Below are 21,147 nucleotides of genomic sequence, written 5' to 3' on the forward strand. Positions count from 1 at the left end.
GGGATCATTTGAAGAGGGCTGTCCATGCTCAGTGACCATCAAACTTAACTGAACTGGAATTGTTTTGTAAAGAGGAATGGTCAAAAATACCTTCATCCAGGATCCAGGAACTCATTAAAAGCTACAGGAAGCGACTAGAGGCTGTTATTTTTGCAAAAGGAGGATCTACTAAATATTAATGTCACTCTTCTGGTGAGGTGCCCATACTTATGCACCTGTCAAATTTTGTTTGAATGCAGATTGCACATTTTCTGTTAGTACAATAAACCTCATTTCAAGGCAGAAACATTACTGTGTCCAACAGTTATTACATATATCAAACTGAAATAGCTGTTGCAAAAACACCAATTTTTATAAAACATTAAGCTTAAGATTAATAGGGGTGCCCAAACTTTTTCATATAACTGTATATAGCATATGGACAGAGGGTTATAGATTATATAGCATATGGACGGGGGTTATAGATTATATAGCATATGGACGGGGGTTATAGATTATTTAGCATATGGACATATGGACGGGGGTTATAGATTATATAGCATATGGATGGGGAGTTATAGATTATATAGCATATGGACTGAGGGTTATAGATTATATAGCATATAGACAAGGGTTATAGATTATATAGCATATGGACAGAGGGTTATAGATTATATAGTTTATGGACAGAGGGTTATAGATTATATAGCATATGGACAGTGTTATAGATTATATAGCATATGGATGGGGGTTATAGATTATATAGCATATGGATAATCTATAACCCTCTGTCCATATGCTATATAATCTATAACCCCCGTCCATATGCTATATAATCTATAACCCCCGTCCATATGTCCATATGCTATATAATCTATAACAGGGCCGGCTCCAGGTTTTTCTGGGCCCCGGGCGAAAGAGTCTCAGTGGGCCCCTTTAACACATACCACGATTCATGATGCAGAGATACGGCGGAGAAATATATATATATAGTACAATGCAAAGATTTCACTTCATGAGTGATATCTATTGTAAATTCCACAATAGCTCAGAAACCGGTGAATCGCTCCACACAGAATAGTGGCCCCCATATAAGGCTCCATACGGAATACTGGTCCCCATATAACGCCCATACGGAATACTGGCCCCCATATAACGCTTCATACGGAATACTGGCCCCCATATAAGGCCCCATACGGAATACTTGCCCCCATATAAGGCCCCATACGGAATACTGGCCCCCATATAAGGCCCCATACGGAATACTGGCCCCCATATAAAGCCCCATACGGAATACTGGCCCCCATATAAGGCCCCATACGGAATACTGGCCCCCATATAAGACCCCATACGGAATACTGGCCCCCATATAAGGCCCCATACGGAATACTGGCCCCCATATAAGGCCCCATACGGAATACTGGCCCCCATATAAGACCCCATACGGAATACTGGCCCCCATATAAGACCCCATACGGAATACTGGCCCCCATATAAGGCCCCATACGGAATACTGGCCCCCATATAAGGCCCCATACGGAATACTGACCCCCATATAAGGCTCCATGCGGAATACTGACCCCCATATAAGGCTCCATGCGGAATACTGACCCCCATATAAGGCTCCATGCGGAATACTGACCCCCATATAAGGCTCCATGCGGAATACTGACCCCCATATAAGGCTCCATGCGGAATACTGACCCCCATATAAGGCTCCATGCGGAATACTGACCCCCATATAAGGCTCCATGCGGAATACTGGCCCCCATATAAGGCTCCATACGGAATACTGGCCCCCATATAAGGCTCCATACGGAATACTGGCCCCCATATAAGGCCCCATATGGAATACTGGCCCCTATATAAGGCTCCATATGGAATACTGGCCCCCATATAAGGCTCCATAAGGAATACTGGCCCCCATATAAGGCTCCATACGGAATACTGGCCCCATATAAGGCTCCATACGGAATACTGGCCCCCATATAAGGCTCTATACGGAATACTGGCTTCCATATAAGGCTCCATACAGAATACTGGCCCCCATATAACGCTCCATACAGGATACTGGCCCCCATATAACGCTCCATACAGGATACCGGTTCCCATATAATGCTGCATGCAGGCTGTTACCCCCCACATAATGCCCCATACAGGCTGTCCCCCCCTTATAATGCTCCATGCAGGCTGTTACCCCCCACATAATGCCCCATACAGGCTGTCCCCCCCTTATAATGCTCCATGCAGGCTGTTACCCCCCACATAATGCCCCATACAGGCCCCTCCCTTTTAATGCTCCATGCAGGCTGTTACCCCCCACATAATGCCCCATACAGGCTGCCCCCCCCTTATAATGCTCCACGCAGGCTGTTCCCCCCCACATAATGCCCCATACAGGCCCCCCCTTTTAATGCTCCATGCAGGCTGTTACCCCCCACATAATGCCCCATACAGGCTGCCCCCCCCCCTTATAATGGTCCATGCAGGCTGTTCCCCCCCACATAATGCCCCATACAGGCCCCCCCCTTTTAATGCTCCATGCAGGCTGTTACCCCCCACATAATGCCCCATACAGGCTGCCCCCCCTCTTTATAATGCCCCATGCAGGCTGTCACCCCTCCTCTTTATACTGCCCCATGCAGGCTGTCACCCCTCCTCTTTATAATGCCCCATGCAGGATGTCCCCCCCTCTCTTTATAATGCCCCGTGCAGGCTGTTCCCCACCTTATAATGCCCCATGCAGGCTGGTCCCCACCTTATAATGCCCCATGCAGGCTGTCACCCCTCCTCATTATAATGCCCCAAGCAAGAATCCCCCCCTCTTTATAATGCCCCATGCAGGCTGTTCCCCACCTTATAATGCCCCATGCAGGCTGTCACCCCTCCTCTTTATACTGCCCCATGCAAGCTGTCACCCCTCCTCTTTATAATGCCCCATGCAGGCTGTCACCCCTCCTCTTTATACTGCCCCATGCAGGCTGTCACCCCTCCTCTTTATAATGCCCCATGCAGGATGTCACCCCTCCTCTTTATAATGCTCCATGGAGGATGCCCCCCCTCCCCTCTTTATAATGCTCCATGCAGGCTGTTCCCCCCCACATAATGCCCCATACAGGCCCCCCCTTTTAATGCTCCATGCAGGCTGTTACCCCCCACATAATGCCCCATACAGGCTGCCCCCCCTCTTTATAATGCCCCATGCAGGCTGTCACCCCTCCTCTTTATAATGCTCCATGCAGGCTGTCACCCCTCCTCTTTATACTGCCCCATGCAGGCTGTCACCCCTCCTCTTTATAATGCCCCATGCAGGATGTCCCCCCCCCTTATAATGCCCCATGCAGGCTGGTCCCCACCTTATAATGCCCCATGCAGGCTGTCACCCCTCCTCATTATAATGCCCCAAGCAGGAATCCCCCCCTCTTTATAATGCCCCATGCAGGCTGTTCCCCACCTTATAATGCCCCATGCAGGCTGTCACCCCTCCTCTTTATAATGCTCCAAGAAGGATGCCCCCCCTCCCCTCTTTATAATGCCCCATGCCAGGGCCGGCGTCAGCACCCGGTGCACCCGGGCAAATGCCGGGGCCCTGAGCAGGCAGAGGGGCCCACTGGCGGTCGCGCACCCCGCTGGGCTATGGGCGGAGGAGAGCGGTGTCAGCGCCCGCCCTTCTCCGCCGCTTGCTCAGGGCCCCGGCAGCCGGATACTTACCTCTCCCCGTGCCTCCGCAGATCAGCTGTCTTCCTGCTCTGCGCTCCCTGTGACGTCTCAGGTCAGAGGGCGCGGTGACGTCTTTACACCGCGCCCTCCCCTGAGCAGTCACAGGGAGCGCTGAGCGGGAAGACGCCGACAACGCTGGAGTTCGGAGCCGAGCAGCGAGCGGCGGGCAGCAGGCAGCGGGCAGCAGGTAGCAGGTGAGGAGAAGGGAGGTAAGTATTTGATTTTTTTTTTTTTTTTTAATGTATGGAGGCATGGGGCATTATAAAGAGGGGAGGGGGGGCATCCTTCTTGGAGCATTATAAAGAGGAGGGGTGACAGCCTGCATGGGGCATTATAAGGTGGGGAACAGCCTGCATGGGGCATTATAAAGAGGGGGGGATTCCTGCTTGGGGCATTATAATGAGGAGGGGTGACAGCCTGCATGGGGCATTATAAGGTGGGGACCAGCCTGCATGGGGCATTATAAGGGGGGGACATCCTGCATGGGGCATTATAAAGAGGAGGGGTGACAGCCTGCATGGGGCAGTATAAAGAGGAGGGGTGACAGCCTGCATGGAGCATTATAAAGAGGAGGGGTGACAGCCTGCATGGGGCATTATAAAGAGGGGGGGCAGCCTGTATGGGGCATTATGTGGGGGGTAACAGCCTGCATGGAGCATTAAAAGGGGGGCCTGTATGGGGCATTATGTGGGGGGGAACAGCCTGCATGGAGCATTATAAAGAGGGGAGGGGGGGCATCCTCCATGGAGCATTATAAAGAGGAGGGGTGACATCCTGCATGGGGCATTATAAAGAGGAGGGGTGACAGCCTGCATGGGGCAGTATAAAGAGGAGGGGTGACAGCCTGCATGGGGCATTATAAAGAGGAGGGGTGACAGCTTGCATGGGGCAGTATAAAGAGGAGGGGTGACAGCCTGCATGGGGCATTATAAGGTGGGGAACAGCCTGCATGGGGCATTATAAAGAGGGGGGGGATTCCTGCTTGGGGCATTATAATGAGGAGGGGTGACAGCCTGCATGGGGCATTATAAGGTGGGGACCAGCCTGCATGGGGCATTATAAGGTGGGGAACAGCCTGCACGGGGCATTATAAAGAGAGGGGGGGACATCCTGCATGGGGCATTATAAAGAGGAGGGGTGACAGCCTGCATGGGGCAGTATAAAGAGGAGGGGTGACAGCCTGCATGGAGCATTATAAAGAGGAGGGGTGACAGCCTGCATGGGGCATTATAAAGAGGGGGGGCAGCCTGTATGGGGCATTATGTGGGGGGTAACAGCCTGCATGGAGCATTAAAAGGGGGGGGCCTGTATGGGGCATTATGTGGGGGGGAACAGCCTGCATGGAGCATTATAAGGGGGGGGGCAGCCTGTATGGGGCATTATGTGGGGGGTAACAGCCTGCATAGAGCATTAAAAGGGGGGGCCTGTATGGGGCATTATGTGGGGGGGATCAGCCTGCGTGGAGCATTATAAGGGGGGGGCAGCCTGTATGGGGCATTATGTGGGGGGTAACAGCCTGCATGGAGCATTAAAAGGGAGGGGCCTGTATGGGGCATTATGTGGGGGGTAACAGCCTGCATGGAGCATTATAAGGGGGGGGACAGCCTGTATGGGGCATTATGTGGGGGGTAACAGCCTGCATGGAGCATTATAAGGGGGGGACAGCCTGTATGGGGCATTATGTGGGGGGTAACAGCCTGCATGCAGCATTATATGGGGACCGGTATCCTGTATGGAGCGTTATATGGGGGCCAGTATCCTGTATGGAGCGTTATATGGGGGCCAGTATTCTGTATGGAGCCTTATATGGGGGCCAGTATTCCGTATGGAGCCTTATATGGAAGCCAGTATTCCGTATGGAGCCTTATATGGGGGCCAGTATTCCATATGGGGGCCAGTATTCCGTATGGAGCCTTATATGGGGGCCAGTATTCCGTATGGAGCCTTATATGGGGGCCAGTATTCCTTATGGAGCCTTATATGGGGGCCAGTATTCCATATGGAGCCTTATATAGGGGCCAGTATTCCATATGGGGCCTTATATGGGGGCCAGTATTCCGTATGGAGCCTTATATGGGGGCCAGTATTCCGTATGGAGCCTTATATGGGGGCCAGTATTCCACATGGAGCCTTATATGGGGGTCAGTATTCCGCATGGAGCCTTATATGGGGGTCAGTATTCCGCATGGAGCCTTATATGGGGGTCAGTATTCCGCATGGAGCCTTATATGGGGGTCAGTATTCCGCATGGAGCCTTATATGGGGGTCAGTATTCCGTATGGGGCCTTATATGGGGGCCAGTATTCCGTATGGGGCCTTATATGGGGGCCAGTATTCTGTATGGGGTCTTATATGGGGGCCAGTATTCCGTATGGGGTCTTATATGGGGGCCAGTATTCCGTATGGGGCCTTATATGGGGGCCAGTATTCCGTATGGGGCCTTATATGGGGGCCAGTATTCCGTATGGGGTCTTATATGGGGGCCAGTATTCCGTATGGGGTCTTATATGGGGGCCAGTATTCCGTATGGGGCCTTATATGGGGGCCAGTATTCCGTATGGGGCCTTATATGGGGGCCAGTATTCCGTATGGGGCCTTATATGGGGGCCAGTATTCCGTATGGGGCCTTATATGGGGGCAAGTATTCCGTATGGGGCCTTATATGGGGGCCAGTATTCCGTATGAAGCGTTATATGGGGGCCAGTATTCCGTATGGGCGTTATATGGGGACCAGTATTCCGTATGGAGCCTTATATGGGGGCCACTATTCTGTGTGGAGCGATTCACCGGTTTCTGAGCTATTGTGGAATTTACAATAGATATCACTCATGAAGTGAAATCTTTGCATTGTACTATATATATATATATTTCTCCGCCGTACCTCTGCATCATGAATCGTGGTATGTGTTAAAGGGGCCCACTGAGACTCTTTCGCCCGGGGCCCAGAAAAACCTGGAGCCGGCCCTGCCCCATGCCTCCATACATTAAAAAAAAAAAAAAATCAAATACTTACCTCCCTTCTCCTCACCTGCTACCTGCTGCCCGCTGCCTGCTGCCCGCCGCTCGCTGCTCGGCTCCGAACTCCAGCGTTGTCGGCGTCTTCCCGCTCAGCGCTCCCTGTGACTGCTCAGGGGAGGGCGCGGTGTAAAGACGTCACCGCGCCCTCTGACCTGAGACGTCACAGGGAGCGCAGAGCAGGAAGACAGCTGATCTGCGGAGGCACGGGGAGAGGTAAGTATCCGGCTGCCGGGGCCCTGAGCAAGCGGCGGAGAAGGGCGGGCGCTGACACCGCTCTCCTCCGCCCATAGCCCAGCGGGGTGCGCGACCGCCAGTGGGCCCCTCTGCCTGCTCAGGGCCCCGGCATTTGCCCGGGTGCGCCGGGTGCCGACGCCGGCCCTGATCTATAACCCTCTGTCCATATGCTATATAATCTATAACCCCCTGTCCATATGCTATAAAATCTATAACCCTCTGTCCATATGCTATATAATCTATAACCCTTGTCCATATGCTATATAATCTATAACCCCCTGTCCATATGCTATATAATCTATAACCCTTGTCCATATGCTATGTAATCTATAACCCTTGTCTATATGCTATATAATCTATAACCCCCTGTCCATATGCTATATAATCTATAACCCCCTGTCCATATGCTATATAATCTATAACCCCCTGTCCATATGCTATATAATCTATAACCCCCATCCATATGCTATATAATCTATAACCCCGTCTATATGCTATATAATCTATAACCCTTGCCTATATGCTATATAATCTTTAACCCTTGCCTATATGCTATATACTCTATAACCCCCTGTCCATATGCTATATAGAGTATATAGCATATAGGCAAGGGTTATAGATTATATAGCATATAGATGGGGTTATAGATTATATAGCATATGGACGGGGGTTATAGATTATATAGCATATGGACAGGGGGTTATAGATTATATAGCATATAGATGTGGTTAGAGATTAGCATATGGATGGGGGTTATAGATTATATAGCATATGGACAGGGGGTTATAGATTATATAGCATATAGATGGGGTTATAGATTATATAGCATATGGACAGGGGGTTATAGATTATATAGCATATGGACAGGGGGTTATAGATTATATAGCATATAGATGAGGTTATAGATTATATAGCATATAGATGGGGTTATAGATTATATAGCATATGGACAGGGGGTTATAGATTATATAGCATATAGATGGGGTTATAGATTATATAGCACATAGATGGGGTTATAGATTATATAGCATATGGACAGGGGGTTATAGATTATATAGCATATGGACAGGGGGTTATAGATTATATAGCATATAGATGGGGTTATAGATTATATAGCATATAGATGGGGTTATAGATTATATAGCATATGGACGGGGGTTATAGATTATATAGCATATAGATGGGGTTATAGATTATATAGCATATGGACGGGGGTTATAGATTATATAGCATATGGACAGGGGGTTATAGATTATATAGCATATAGATGGGGTTATAGATTATATAGCATATGGACAGGGGGTTATAGATTATATAGCATATGGACAAGGGTTATAAATTATATAGCATATGGACAAGGGTTATAGATTATATAGCATATGGACAGGGGGTTATAGATTATATAGCATATAGACAAGGGTTATAAATTATATAGCATATGGACGGGGGGGTTATAGATTATATAGCATATGGACAGAGGGTTATACATTATATAGCATGGGCAGGGGGTTATAGATTATATAGCATATAGATGGGGTTATAGATTATATAGCATATGGACGGGGGTTATAGATTATATAGCATATGGACAGGGGGTTATAGATTATATAGCATATAGATGGGGTTATAGATTATATAGCATATGGACAGAGGGTTATAGATTATATAGCATATGGACAGAGGGTTATAGATTATATAGCATATGGACAGAGGGTTATAGATTATATAGCATATGGACAGAGGGTTATAGATTATATAGCATATGGACGGGGTTATAGATTATATAGCATATGGATGGGGGTTATAGATTATAACCCCCTGTCCATATGCTATATAATCTATAACCTCCTGTCCATATGCTATATAATCTATAACCCCCATCCATATGCTATATAATCTATAACCCCGTCTATATGCTATATAATCTATAACCCTTGCCTATATGCTATATAATCTATAACCCTTGCCTATATGCTATATTCTCTATAACCCCCTGTCCATATGCTATATAAATCTATAACCCCCATCCATATGCTATATAATCTATAACCCCGTCTATATGCTATATAATCTACAACCCTTGCCTACATGCTATATTCTCTATAACCCCCTGTCCATATGCTATATAGAGTATATAGCATATAGGCAAGGGTTATAGATTATATAGCATATAGGCAAGGGTTATAGATTTATATAGCATATGGACAGGGGGTTATAGATTATATAGCATATAGATGGGGTTATAGATTATATAGCATATGGACGGGGGTTATAGATTATATAGCATATAGATGGGGTTATAGATTGTATAGCATATGGACAGGGGGTTATAGATTATATAGCATATAGATGGGGTTATAGATTATATAGCATATGGACAGGGGGTTATAGATTATATAGCATATGGACAGGGGGTTATAGATTATATAGCATATGGACAGAGGGTTATAGATTTATATAGCATATGGACAGGGGGTTATAGATTATATAGCATATAGACGGGGTTATAGATTATATAGCATATGGACAGGGGGTTATAGATTTATATAGCATATAGACGGGGTTATAGATTATATAACATATGGACAGGGGTTTATAGATTATATAGCATATAGATGGGGTTATAGATTATATAGCATATAGATGGGTTTATAGATTATATAGCATATAGATGGGGTTATAGATTATATAGCATATGGACGGGGGTTATAGATTATATAGCATATGGACAGGGGGTTATAGATTATATAGCATATAGATGGGGTTATAGATTATATAGCATATGAACAGAGGGTTATAGATTATATAGCATATGGACGGGGGTTATAGATTATATAGCATATGGACGGGGTTATAGATTATATAGCATATAGATGGGGTTATAGATTATATAGCATATGGATGGGGGTTATAGATTATAACCCCCTGTCCATATGCTATATAATCTATAACCCCCTGTCCATATGCTATATAATCTATAACCCCCATCCATATGCTATATAATCTATAACCCCCATCCATATGCTATATAATCTATAACCCCCATCCATATGCTATATAATCTATAACCCTTGCCAATATGCTATATAATCTATAACCCTTGCCAATATGCTATATTCTCTATAACCCCCTGTCCATATGCTATATAGAGTATATAGCATATAGGCAAGGGTTATAGATTATATAGCATATGGATGGGGGTTATAGATAATATAGCATATGGATGGGGGGTTATAGATTATATAGCATATGGACAGAGGGTTATAGATTATATAGCATATGGACAGGGGGTTATAGATTATATAGCATATGGACAGGGGGTTATAGATTATATAGCATATAGATGGGGTTATAGATTATATAGCATATGGACAGAGGGTTATAGATTTATATAGCATATGGACAGGGGGTTATAGATTATATAGCATATAGACGGGGTTATAGATTATATAGCATATGGACAGGGGGTTATAGATTATATAGCATATAGATGGGGTTATAGATTATATTGCATATAGATGGGGTTATAGATTATATAGCATATGGACATGGTGTTATAGATTATATAGCATATGGACAGGGGGTTATAGATTATATAGCATATAGATGGGGTTATAGATTATATAGCATATAGATGGGGTTATAGATTATATAGCATATGGACAGGGGGTTATAGATTTATATAGCATATGGACAGAGGGTTATAGATTATATAGCATATGGACAGGGGGTTATAGATTATATAGCATATGGACAGGGGGTTATAGATTATATAGCATATAGATGGGGTTATAGATTATATAGCATATGGACAGAGGGTTATAGATTTATATAGCATATGGACAGGGGATTATAGATTATATAGCATATAGACGGGGTTATAGATTATATAGCATATGGACAGGGGGTTATAGATTATATAGCATATAGATGGGGTTATAGATTATATTGCATATAGATGGGGTTATAGATTATATAGCATATGGACATGGTGTTATAGATTATATAGCATATGGACAGGGGGTTATAGATTATATAGCATATGGACAGGGGGTTATAGATTATATAGCATATAGATGGGGTTATAGATTATATAGCATATAGATGGGGTTATAGATTATATAGCATATGGACAGGGGGTTATAGATTTATATAGCATATGGACAGAGGGTTATAGATTATATAGCATATGGACAGGGGGTTATAGATTATATAGCATATGGACAGGGGGTTATAGATTATATAGCATATAGATGGGGTTATAGATTATATAGCATATGGACGGGGGTTATAGATTATATAGCATATGGACAGGGGGTTATAGATTATATAGCATATGGGCAGGGGGTTATAGATTATATAGCATATGGACGGGGGTTATAGATTATATAGCATATAGATGGGGTTATAGATTATATAGCATATGGACAGGGGGTTATAGATTTATATAGCATATGGACAGAGGGTTATAGATTATATAGCATATGGACAGGGGGTTATAGATTATATAGCATATGGACAGGGGGTTATAGATTATATAGCATATGGGCAGGGGGTTATAGATTATATAGCATATGGGCAGGGGGTTATAGATTATATATCATATGGACAGGGGGTTATAGATTATATAGCATATGGACGGGGGTTATAGATTATATAGCATATGGACGGGGGTTATAGATTATATAGCATATGGACAGGGGGTTATAGATTATATAGCCTATAGATGGGGTTATAGATTATATAGCATATAGATGGGGTTATAGATTATATAGCATATGGACAGGGGGTTATAGATTATATAGCATATAGATGGGGTTATAGATTATATAGCATATGGACAGAGGGTTATAGATTTATATAGCATATGGACAGGGGGTTATAGATTATATAGCATATAGACGGGGTTATAGATTATATAGCATATGGACAGGGGGTTATAGATTATATAGCATATAGATTGGGTTATAGATTATATTGCATATAGACGGGGTTATAGATTATATAGCATATGGACAGGGGGTTATAGATTATATAGCATATAGATGGGGTTATAGATTATATAGCATATAGATGGGGTTATAGATTATATAGCATATGGACAGGGGGTTATAGATTTATATAGCATATGGACAGGGTTATAGATTATATAGCATATGGACAGGGGGTTATAGATTATATAGCATATGGACAGGGGGTTCTAGATTATATAGCATATAGATGGGGTTATAGATTATATAGCATATGGACAGAGGGTTATAGATTATATAGCATATGGACAGGGGGTTATAGATTATATAGCATATGGACAGAGGGTTATAGATTATATAGCATATGGACAGAGGGTTGTAGATTATATAGCAAATGGACGGGGGTTATAGATTATATAGCATATGGACAGAGGGTTATAGATTATATAGCATATGGACGGGGGTTATAGATTATATAGCATATGGGCAGGGGGTTATAGATTATATAGCATATGGACGGGGGTTATAGATTATATAGCATATAGATGGGGTTATAGATTATATAGCATATGTACAAGGGTTATAGATTATATAGCATATGGACGGGGGTTATAGATTATATAGCATATGGACAGGGGGTTATAGATTATATAGCATATGGACAGGGGGTTATAGATTAAATAGCATATGGACAGGGGGTTATAGATTATATATCATATAGATGGGGTTATAGATTATATAGCATATAGATGGGGTTATAGATTATATAGCATATGGACAGAGGGTTATAGATTATATAGCAAATGGACTGGGGTTATAGATTATATAGCATATGGACAGGGGGTTATAGATTATATAGCATATGGACAGGGGGTTATAGATTAAATAGCATATGGACAGGGGGGTTATAGATTATATAGCATATGGACAGAGGGTTATAGATTATATAGCATATGGGCAGGGGGTTATAGATTATATAGCATATGGACAGAGGGTTATAGATTATATAGCAAATGGACTGGGGTTATAGATTATATAGCATATGGACAGAGGGTTATAGATTATATAGCATATAGATGGGGTTATAGATTATATAGCATATGGACGGGGGTTATAGATTATATAGCATATGGACAGGGGGTTATAGATTATATAGCATATAGATGGGGTTATAGATTATATAGCATATAGATGGGGTTATAGATTATATAGCATATGGACAGGGGGTTATAGATTATATAGCATATAGATGGGGTTATAGATTATATTGCATATAGACGGGGTTATAGATTATATAGCATATGGACAGGGGGTTATAGATTATATAGCATATAGATGGGGTTATAGATTATATTGCATATAGATGGGGTTATATATTATATAGCATATGGACAGGGGGTTATAGATTATATATCATATAGATGGGATTATAGATTATTTAGCATATAGATGGGGTTATAGATTATATAGCATATGGACAGGGGGTTATAGATTTATATAGCATATGGACAGAGGGTTATAGATTATATAGCATATGGACAGGGGGTTATAGATTATATAGCATATCGACAGGGGGTTATAGATTATATAGCATATAGATGGGGTTATAGATTATATAGCATATGGACAGAGGGTTATAGATTATATAGCATATGGACAGAGGGTTATAGATTATATAGCATATGGACAGGGGGTTATAGATTATATAGCATATGGACAGAGGGTTATAGATTATATAGCATATGGACAGAGGGTTGTAGATTATATAGCAAATGGACGGGGGTTATAGATTATATAGCATATGGGCAAGGGGTTATAGATTATATAGCATATGGACGGGGGTTATAGATTATATAGCATATAGATGGGGTTATAGATTATATAGCATATGTACAAGGGTTATAGATTATATAGCATATGGACGGGGGTTATAGATTATATAGCATATGGACAGGGGGTTATAGATTATATAGCATATGGACAGGGGGTTATAGATTAAATAGCATATGGACAGGGGGTTATAGATTATATAGCATATGGACAGAGGGTTATAGATTATATAGCATATGGGCAGGGGGTTATAGATTATATAGCATATGGGCAGGGGGTTATAGATTATATAGCATATGGACAGAGGGTTATAGATTATATAGCAAATGGACCGGGGTTATAGATTATATAGCATATGGACAGAGGGTTATAGATTATATAGCATATAGATGGGGTTATAGATTATATAGCATATGGACGGGGGTTATAGATTATATAGCATATGTACAGGGGGTTATAGATTATATAGCATATAGATGGGGTTATAGATTATATAGCATATAGATGGGGTTATAGATTATATAGCATATGGACAGGGGGTTATAGATTATATAGCATATAGATGGGGTTATAGATTATATAGCATATGGACAGAGGGTTATAGATTTATATAGCATATGGACAGGGGGTTATAGATTATATAGCATATAGACGGGGTTATAGATTATATAGCATATGGACAGGGGGTTATAGATTATATAGCATATAGATTGGGTTATAGATTATATTGCATATAGACGGGGTTATAGATTATATAGCATATGGACCGCGGGTTATAGATTATATAGCATATAGATGGGGTTATAGATTATATTGCATATAGATGGGGTTATAGATTATATAGCATATGGACAGGGGGTTATAGACTATATAGCATATGGACAGGGGGTTATAGATTATATATCATATAGATGGGGTTATAGATTATATAGCATATAGATGGGGTTATAGATTATATAGCATATGGACAGGGGGTTATAGATTTATATAGCATATGGACAGAGGGTTATAGATTATATAGCATATGGACAGGGGGTTATAGATTATATAGCATATGGACAGGGGGTTATAGATTATATAGCATATAGATGGGGTTATAGATTATATAGCATATGGACAGAGGGTTATAGATTATATAGCATATGGACAGGGGGTTATAGATTTATATAGCATATGGACAGAGGGTTATAGATTATATAGCATATGGACAGAGGGTTATAGATTATATAGCATATAGATGGGGTTATAGATTATATAGCATATGGACGGGGGTTATAGATTATATAGCATATGGACAGGGGGTTATAGATTATATAGCATATAGATGGGGTTATAGATTATATAGCATATAGATGGGGTTATAGATTATATAGCATATGGACAGGGGGTTATAGATTATATAGCATATAGATGGGGTTATAGATTATATAGCATATGGACAGAGGGTTATAGATTTATATAGCATATGGACAGGGGGTTATAGATTATATAGCATATAGACGGGGTTATAGATTATATAGCATATGGACAGGGGGTTATAGATTATATAGCATACAGATTGGGTTATAGATTATATTGCATATAGACGGGGTTATAGATTATATAGCATATGGACAGGGGGTTATAGATTATATAGCATATAGATGGGGTTATAGATTATATTGCATATAGATGGGGTTATAGATTATATAGCATATGGACAGGGGGTTATAGATTATATATCATATAGATGGGGTTATAGATTATATAGCATATAGATGGGGTTATAGATTATATAGCATATGGACGGGGGTTATAGATTATATAGCATATGGACAGGGGGTTATAGATTATATAGCATATGGACAAGGGGTTATAGATTGTATAGCATATGGACAGGGGGTTATAGATTATATATCATATAGATGGGGTTATAGATTATATAGCATATAGATGGGGTTATAGATTATATAGCATATGGACAGAGGGTTATAGATTATATAGCATATGGACAGAGGGTTGTAGATTATATAGCAAATGGACAGGGGGTTATAGATCATATAGCATATGGACAGGGGGTTATAGATTATATAGCATATGGACAGAGGGTTGTAGATTATATAGCAAATGGACAGGGGGTTATAGATCATATAGCATATGGACAGGGGGTTATAGATTATATAGCATATGGACAGGGGGTTATAGATTATATAGCATATGGACAGAGGGTTATAGATTATATAGCATATGGACGGGGGTTATAGATTATATAGCATATGGGCAGGGGGTTATAGATTATATAGCATATAGATGGGGTTATAGATTATATAGCATATAGATGGGGTTATAGATGATATAGCAAATGGACAGGGGGTTATAGATCATATAGCATATGGACAGAGGGTTATAGATTATATAGCATATGGACAGAGGGTTGTAGATTATATAGCATATGGACAGGGGGTTATAGATCATATAGCATATGGACAGGGGTCATCATCGCTAACAGTGGCTCTACTACCATAACCACTCCGTATAATTTATTATACCTTGTGCGCTTGTGTCTCATTTATTCATAGTATTGCCATACCTTTGAGCTGTCTGGTAATGGTTATTCCTGTTTCCATCTGTTGTAGAAAAAGAAGAATGAAACAGAGACCGAAGTGGAAGGAGAAGACTCGGCAATGACTGACATGCCTCAGAGTGAGGAGTTAACAGACATTGTGGAGATGAAAGAAGATGGAGAATGAGCGGTACATTGGCTTCATTAGTACGGCTGCCCGCTCCGTGTCTCTGGTCTTCAGTTAATATTTTCTTTATATGGACCTTGGGTCCAGAAGGCTCCAGTGTTTAGCATACTGGGTATGCTTCCTATAGACAGGGCCTGACAGAGGCTCACGCTTTACGGATACCATGCATTATATCTTCCCCAACCATGGACATGCAATCAGCCGCAGCCTTCTGGCTTGACTTTGGACATTGACTACATTGAGCTTCATTGGACAATTCCCATTTGTCAACCAAAGCATTACGGTCTGTTTTTTGCAGGTAGCAAAGCTGCCGTCCCTGTTACTTTCTTCTTTTAACGACTATAGGTTTCTGAATACTGAAATTCATTTCTGTGTTTGTATTTTGGTTACATTTTGTAAACCAATTTTCGTCTCAAAAGGGATTTATTTTTAGAAACCAGATCCAAAAGCACACCTAACATGGCAACGATTTACTGCACAAAACCAGGAGAGGGTGCTTTTATACCACACGTCAATTACTAAGGGTCCCCAAGATCTTTGTACTGAGTTACATTCAACTTTTTAAGGATGTTTGATTTCATTTTTTCTGTTTGCTTGTACTTAGTGTAATTTCACCGATATCAACCTTCACAATTTAAATTTATGTAAAAACGTTGAGTTGCTTAGTGAGCACTTTGGCTCAACCTATTGGGTATTGTATTTGTGTTATGTATTTTCCATTTTTAGCTTCAACAGTGTCAAAATTCTGCTGGTGGCTCCTCAGAATTTATCATCTCCGAGATGATATCTATACTTGACAGACCAGTGATCTAGAATAAATGTTGGTGAGACAATGCGCCAACAGTTTTGTTCTGACACCCCCATAAGCATGACTGTTACCAAACAAAGGTCTTAAGGGTAAAATTTCTCCTCGAGGAGAGCACCAAGGTGGTGTAGGGAGATGAGTACTAGAAGCAATGGGAAAATAAGTGTGTAAATCAGCCTCTTCCAAGAGGAAGAGGTGGCATTAGAGGGCCAGCTTTATTAGCGGTAGCCACCCTTTAAGGCCTCGCACAGTAATGCAGTACCAGATATGGTAATAAGATTATAAAAAACTCATCAATTGCAGAAATTTTTGCGGATTTTAAAATCTGCAGAATGTCAATTCTTTGTGCAGATTTTATTACGGTCTTCACAATTTCAATGCATTGAATAAAATGTGCAACAAAATGCACATGTAACAGATTTTGATGAAGAAACTGCAAGTACGTAGTGGAGAAAAAGCATTGAACCTGAAATGTGTATATATAACTCTTTATATTCAGTTTAAAGAGTAACTAAACTATTATTTTTTTCATTTTGCGCAATATAGAAAGCTATGAAACTTTGCAAATCATGTTAATATCTGCACTGTGCTTATCACCAGCCTACTTGCCTGTCTTTAGCTGCATTGAGATCAGAATATACACATTTGGAGTACTGATGCTGGCAGTGAAAGGGTCAGCATTGGTCTCTTCTCAGTGTTGTGCTTATCAGCACAATCTCTTAGTTAGGGTGCAGTCAGAGGGGCATCCCAATCCTCAGACTGGCCCTCTGCTGTCCTGACCCAAGTGTGACAGCTGCATAGAAATACATGCTGTCACGCTCAGGTCAGGAGAGCCGACGGCCAGTCCGAGGATTGAGATGCAATCTTCGTGCAAGTAACACGGCCCACACCCTTAGTGAGACAGATGCTGAGCTGACTCTCACTGCCATCATCTGTACTCCAAATGAGTACAGTCTAAAATAAATGCAGGCAAATAGACTGAGAAAAGGAGGGCTTGGAAGCCATTTATAGTCATTTTTTGTTACAATGAAGATATATCCTTTAATATTTGCAAAGTTTCATAATTATTCCATGCTGGACACAATTATTAACAAGAAAGTTTAGTTACTCTTTAAACTTTCTCTTTGAGAAAATTTGGTAGGTCCCTGGGAAAAACGATATGCAAATTAGCCTCTTCCAAGACAGACACAGTAGTTATGTGAGAGTGTTTGGCTGGCTTTCTTGGGGATCAGGCAGGTTTTAACAAACGTTTTGAATGGCTATTTTTCCTGAAGATAGTCATCTGATCCTGCCAATAGGCTCACAAATAGTCCATGCCGTATTACTGGTCCATCATCATTTCATGATAATTAATGCACAGTATTTACAGATGTACTCAACATTTGTGTCCGAATCATCATTTTAGTTTTGGGAATTTTTTTTCTTTTTGTCTTGTGATATTTGATGACTTCGATAACACCAAACTCTTCATAATGGCGCATTTGGTTCATGAGTTTTGTGCAAGATCAAAAGTGCTTTATTTGTCTCTTTAACCTTTTTAGTGCAATAAACTGCATGTTCCGCTAAATCTTGAAAAATGAGCGCAAAAAAAAATTTAAGTCATACATAAAATCACTCCAAGGATGAATCAACCAACAATATCTGAAAACCCCAAACCCTGCCCACATTGAGAAAACATTAAAAAAAGAGAAAACACAAAATACGGTGCTTTAAAAAAAAAAGCGCAAGTTAAAATAAATAAGACACCGATGGAAAAAAGGTGAAAAACAAGACAAAAAAAAAGAGTCATGCCCTAAAAAACTAACACAAAGCTTTGTTAGGTCATGTTAGCCTTAGTTGTGACTACTAGTGTAGACATTGGCTATAATTGTAGCCCATGGCAAGAAACCAGATGCCAGTTTCATTGGAAGATGAAAACAGTCGCCCTATTGTTTGCGGTGGCAGAATGTTGTGCTGACTAGAGGTCCATATGTAATATGCGTAGAAACCTGGATAGTACAGTTGTTTCCAGTAACTTCAGTCATGAAATGGTCAATCTAAAATCCACGATGCGCTCGATTCTTTAAGACGGACCTTGTGCGTTCCAGTCTCAATGATTGGGACTGCTGGAGTGAGATGCGCCCAATTCATTAAGAGGCGTATGTCATTTAATGAATTAGACGCATCCCACAACTGATATGGGCCTCCGCCAGAGAGGTTACTCCAGTCAGGGACTGGAGTACACTTGTAGTAAAGATGGCTAAAATTTTCACGAATTACACAGGCAGGCTTAGCCATGCCCCTTCCCACCCATGCTCTTTTCATTTTGGCAGAGACTGGTGTAAAAACGCAAGAAGTCATGGCATTTTACGAATGAATTTTATGAATTGGGCCAAAAGGTTTTATTTTATTTTTTTTCCTTAGAAAAATTTATGTTTCTCCAACTGCCGCAGCTTTTACAGCACTTGCTCTTGCAATAACGCATAGATATACATTTTCTGGGCAGTGCTTTTATACTCCAATTGTTTGCATTATCCAGCCCCTTTTTTCACGCGTTCTAATTATACTATTTTTTAGCGCCATAGCTTTCATGGTTCTGGTCGATAAAACTATATACGGCATGTCTATTTGTTGCTCGTGTCTGGATGCAGACACTGGTTTCATACAATAGTTTAGCACTTTAAGTTATGTGGTGAAAAGGTCACTGTAGTTAGGGAAGGTTGTACATATTTCTCAAAGTAACGCAATACATAGATTTCTTATTGCTTTGCACTTCACAACCCTCTGAACTTGGCCAGAAGAGTGTGGTATAAAAACATGTAGAAAAACTGCCGTCAATACCGACCAGCCAATCAGAGTACTCTTTACATTTTGTCACAGCAATTTTGAAAATACAAGCAGAACTCTGATTGGTTGCTTTGGGTCATGTTGTGATACGAGGCCTGTACTCCATACAGCCCCTCCATGTATCTTGGCTCTACTTATTGTATGTTGTTAGATGTGATCTGTATAAAATTGGTATTTCCAACTGAGCCTCATGTGCCCTCTGGCTCTATAGAACTGAATATCTTTCTGGACACACAAGACAAAATGGAATATTTTTTTTAATAATATTTTTTTTCTCTGGGTACTTGACTAGAAATATAATCAGCAGTATTTTTGAATATTTGTGAATATATTTAAAATGTGTGTGGGGGGTTATGGCTGGAAAAAAAATATTGATATTTAAAACTGGAAAAAAAAAAGTAAAAAAAAAAAATGGAGAATGACTTGGATTTGAATGTGTTGTGCAGACACATTTACCAAATGGCAGGTGCGAATACGACTGGAAGAGAGATTCATTTTGTGTAGAAATTAAAGGGAATACAATAAAACATTTAAACTGAAAAAAAAAGTGTTGTCATTTACTGCAAAACCACATCACATTATGTCTGAACAAGAGAGAAAAAGAGATCTGTGTCCCCATTGTTTTCAATGGGGTTTGGGGGTTTGGTTCAAGTTCGGGTACAGTTCTGGTATCTAAACTGAACTTTGGACTAACGTTCGGGTCGGGTACCAGAACTCGAACTTCCACGCCAATAGATTCACGCTGCCCGTACCACAAGCTGCACGGATCAGTGCCTGGCGCTGCAATTACTGCCAGGTATGTTTCACTCTGAAATACTGCCGCGTTTTAGAGAAAACACCGTTTTTGAAGTGCTGATTGGGGACTGTAGGGAAGGACCTGACTAGTTCAGGGCTGCATGAATAGTTCTCTTTTAGGTTGTTTAAAATACAATTTATACCGTCCCACGTCTGTATAGGGCTCATACAGACGTCTGTGGATCTTGGTCAGATTATGGACTGCAATGCATGGACTGGCCACAGCTCTCCCATCCAGAGC

At 41.4% G+C, this 21,147-nt stretch overlaps 1 protein-coding gene across 1 annotated transcript in view; it reads left to right on the forward strand.

The window, feature by feature from the left end:
* Positions 1-20,658, forward strand: part of ANKH (ANKH inorganic pyrophosphate transport regulator) — a 162,235-nt gene extending 141,577 nt beyond the window's left edge. The window contains exon 12 of the mRNA XM_073678629.1: positions 16,367-20,658. Coding sequence (XP_073534730.1) covers positions 16,367-16,480 — 114 coding nt within the window. The 3' untranslated portion in view covers positions 16,481-20,658. The remainder of the gene's footprint in view (positions 1-16,366) is intronic.
* The last annotated feature ends 489 nt before the right edge of the window (positions 20,659-21,147 follow it).

The sequence above is a fragment of the Phyllobates terribilis genome, unplaced genomic scaffold, assembly GCF_046119375.1.
Source record: "Phyllobates terribilis strain yellow unplaced genomic scaffold, ASM4611937v1 Scaffold_4__5_contigs__length_816908805, whole genome shotgun sequence".
Classification (NCBI taxonomy): Eukaryota; Metazoa; Chordata; class Amphibia; order Anura; family Dendrobatidae; genus Phyllobates; species Phyllobates terribilis.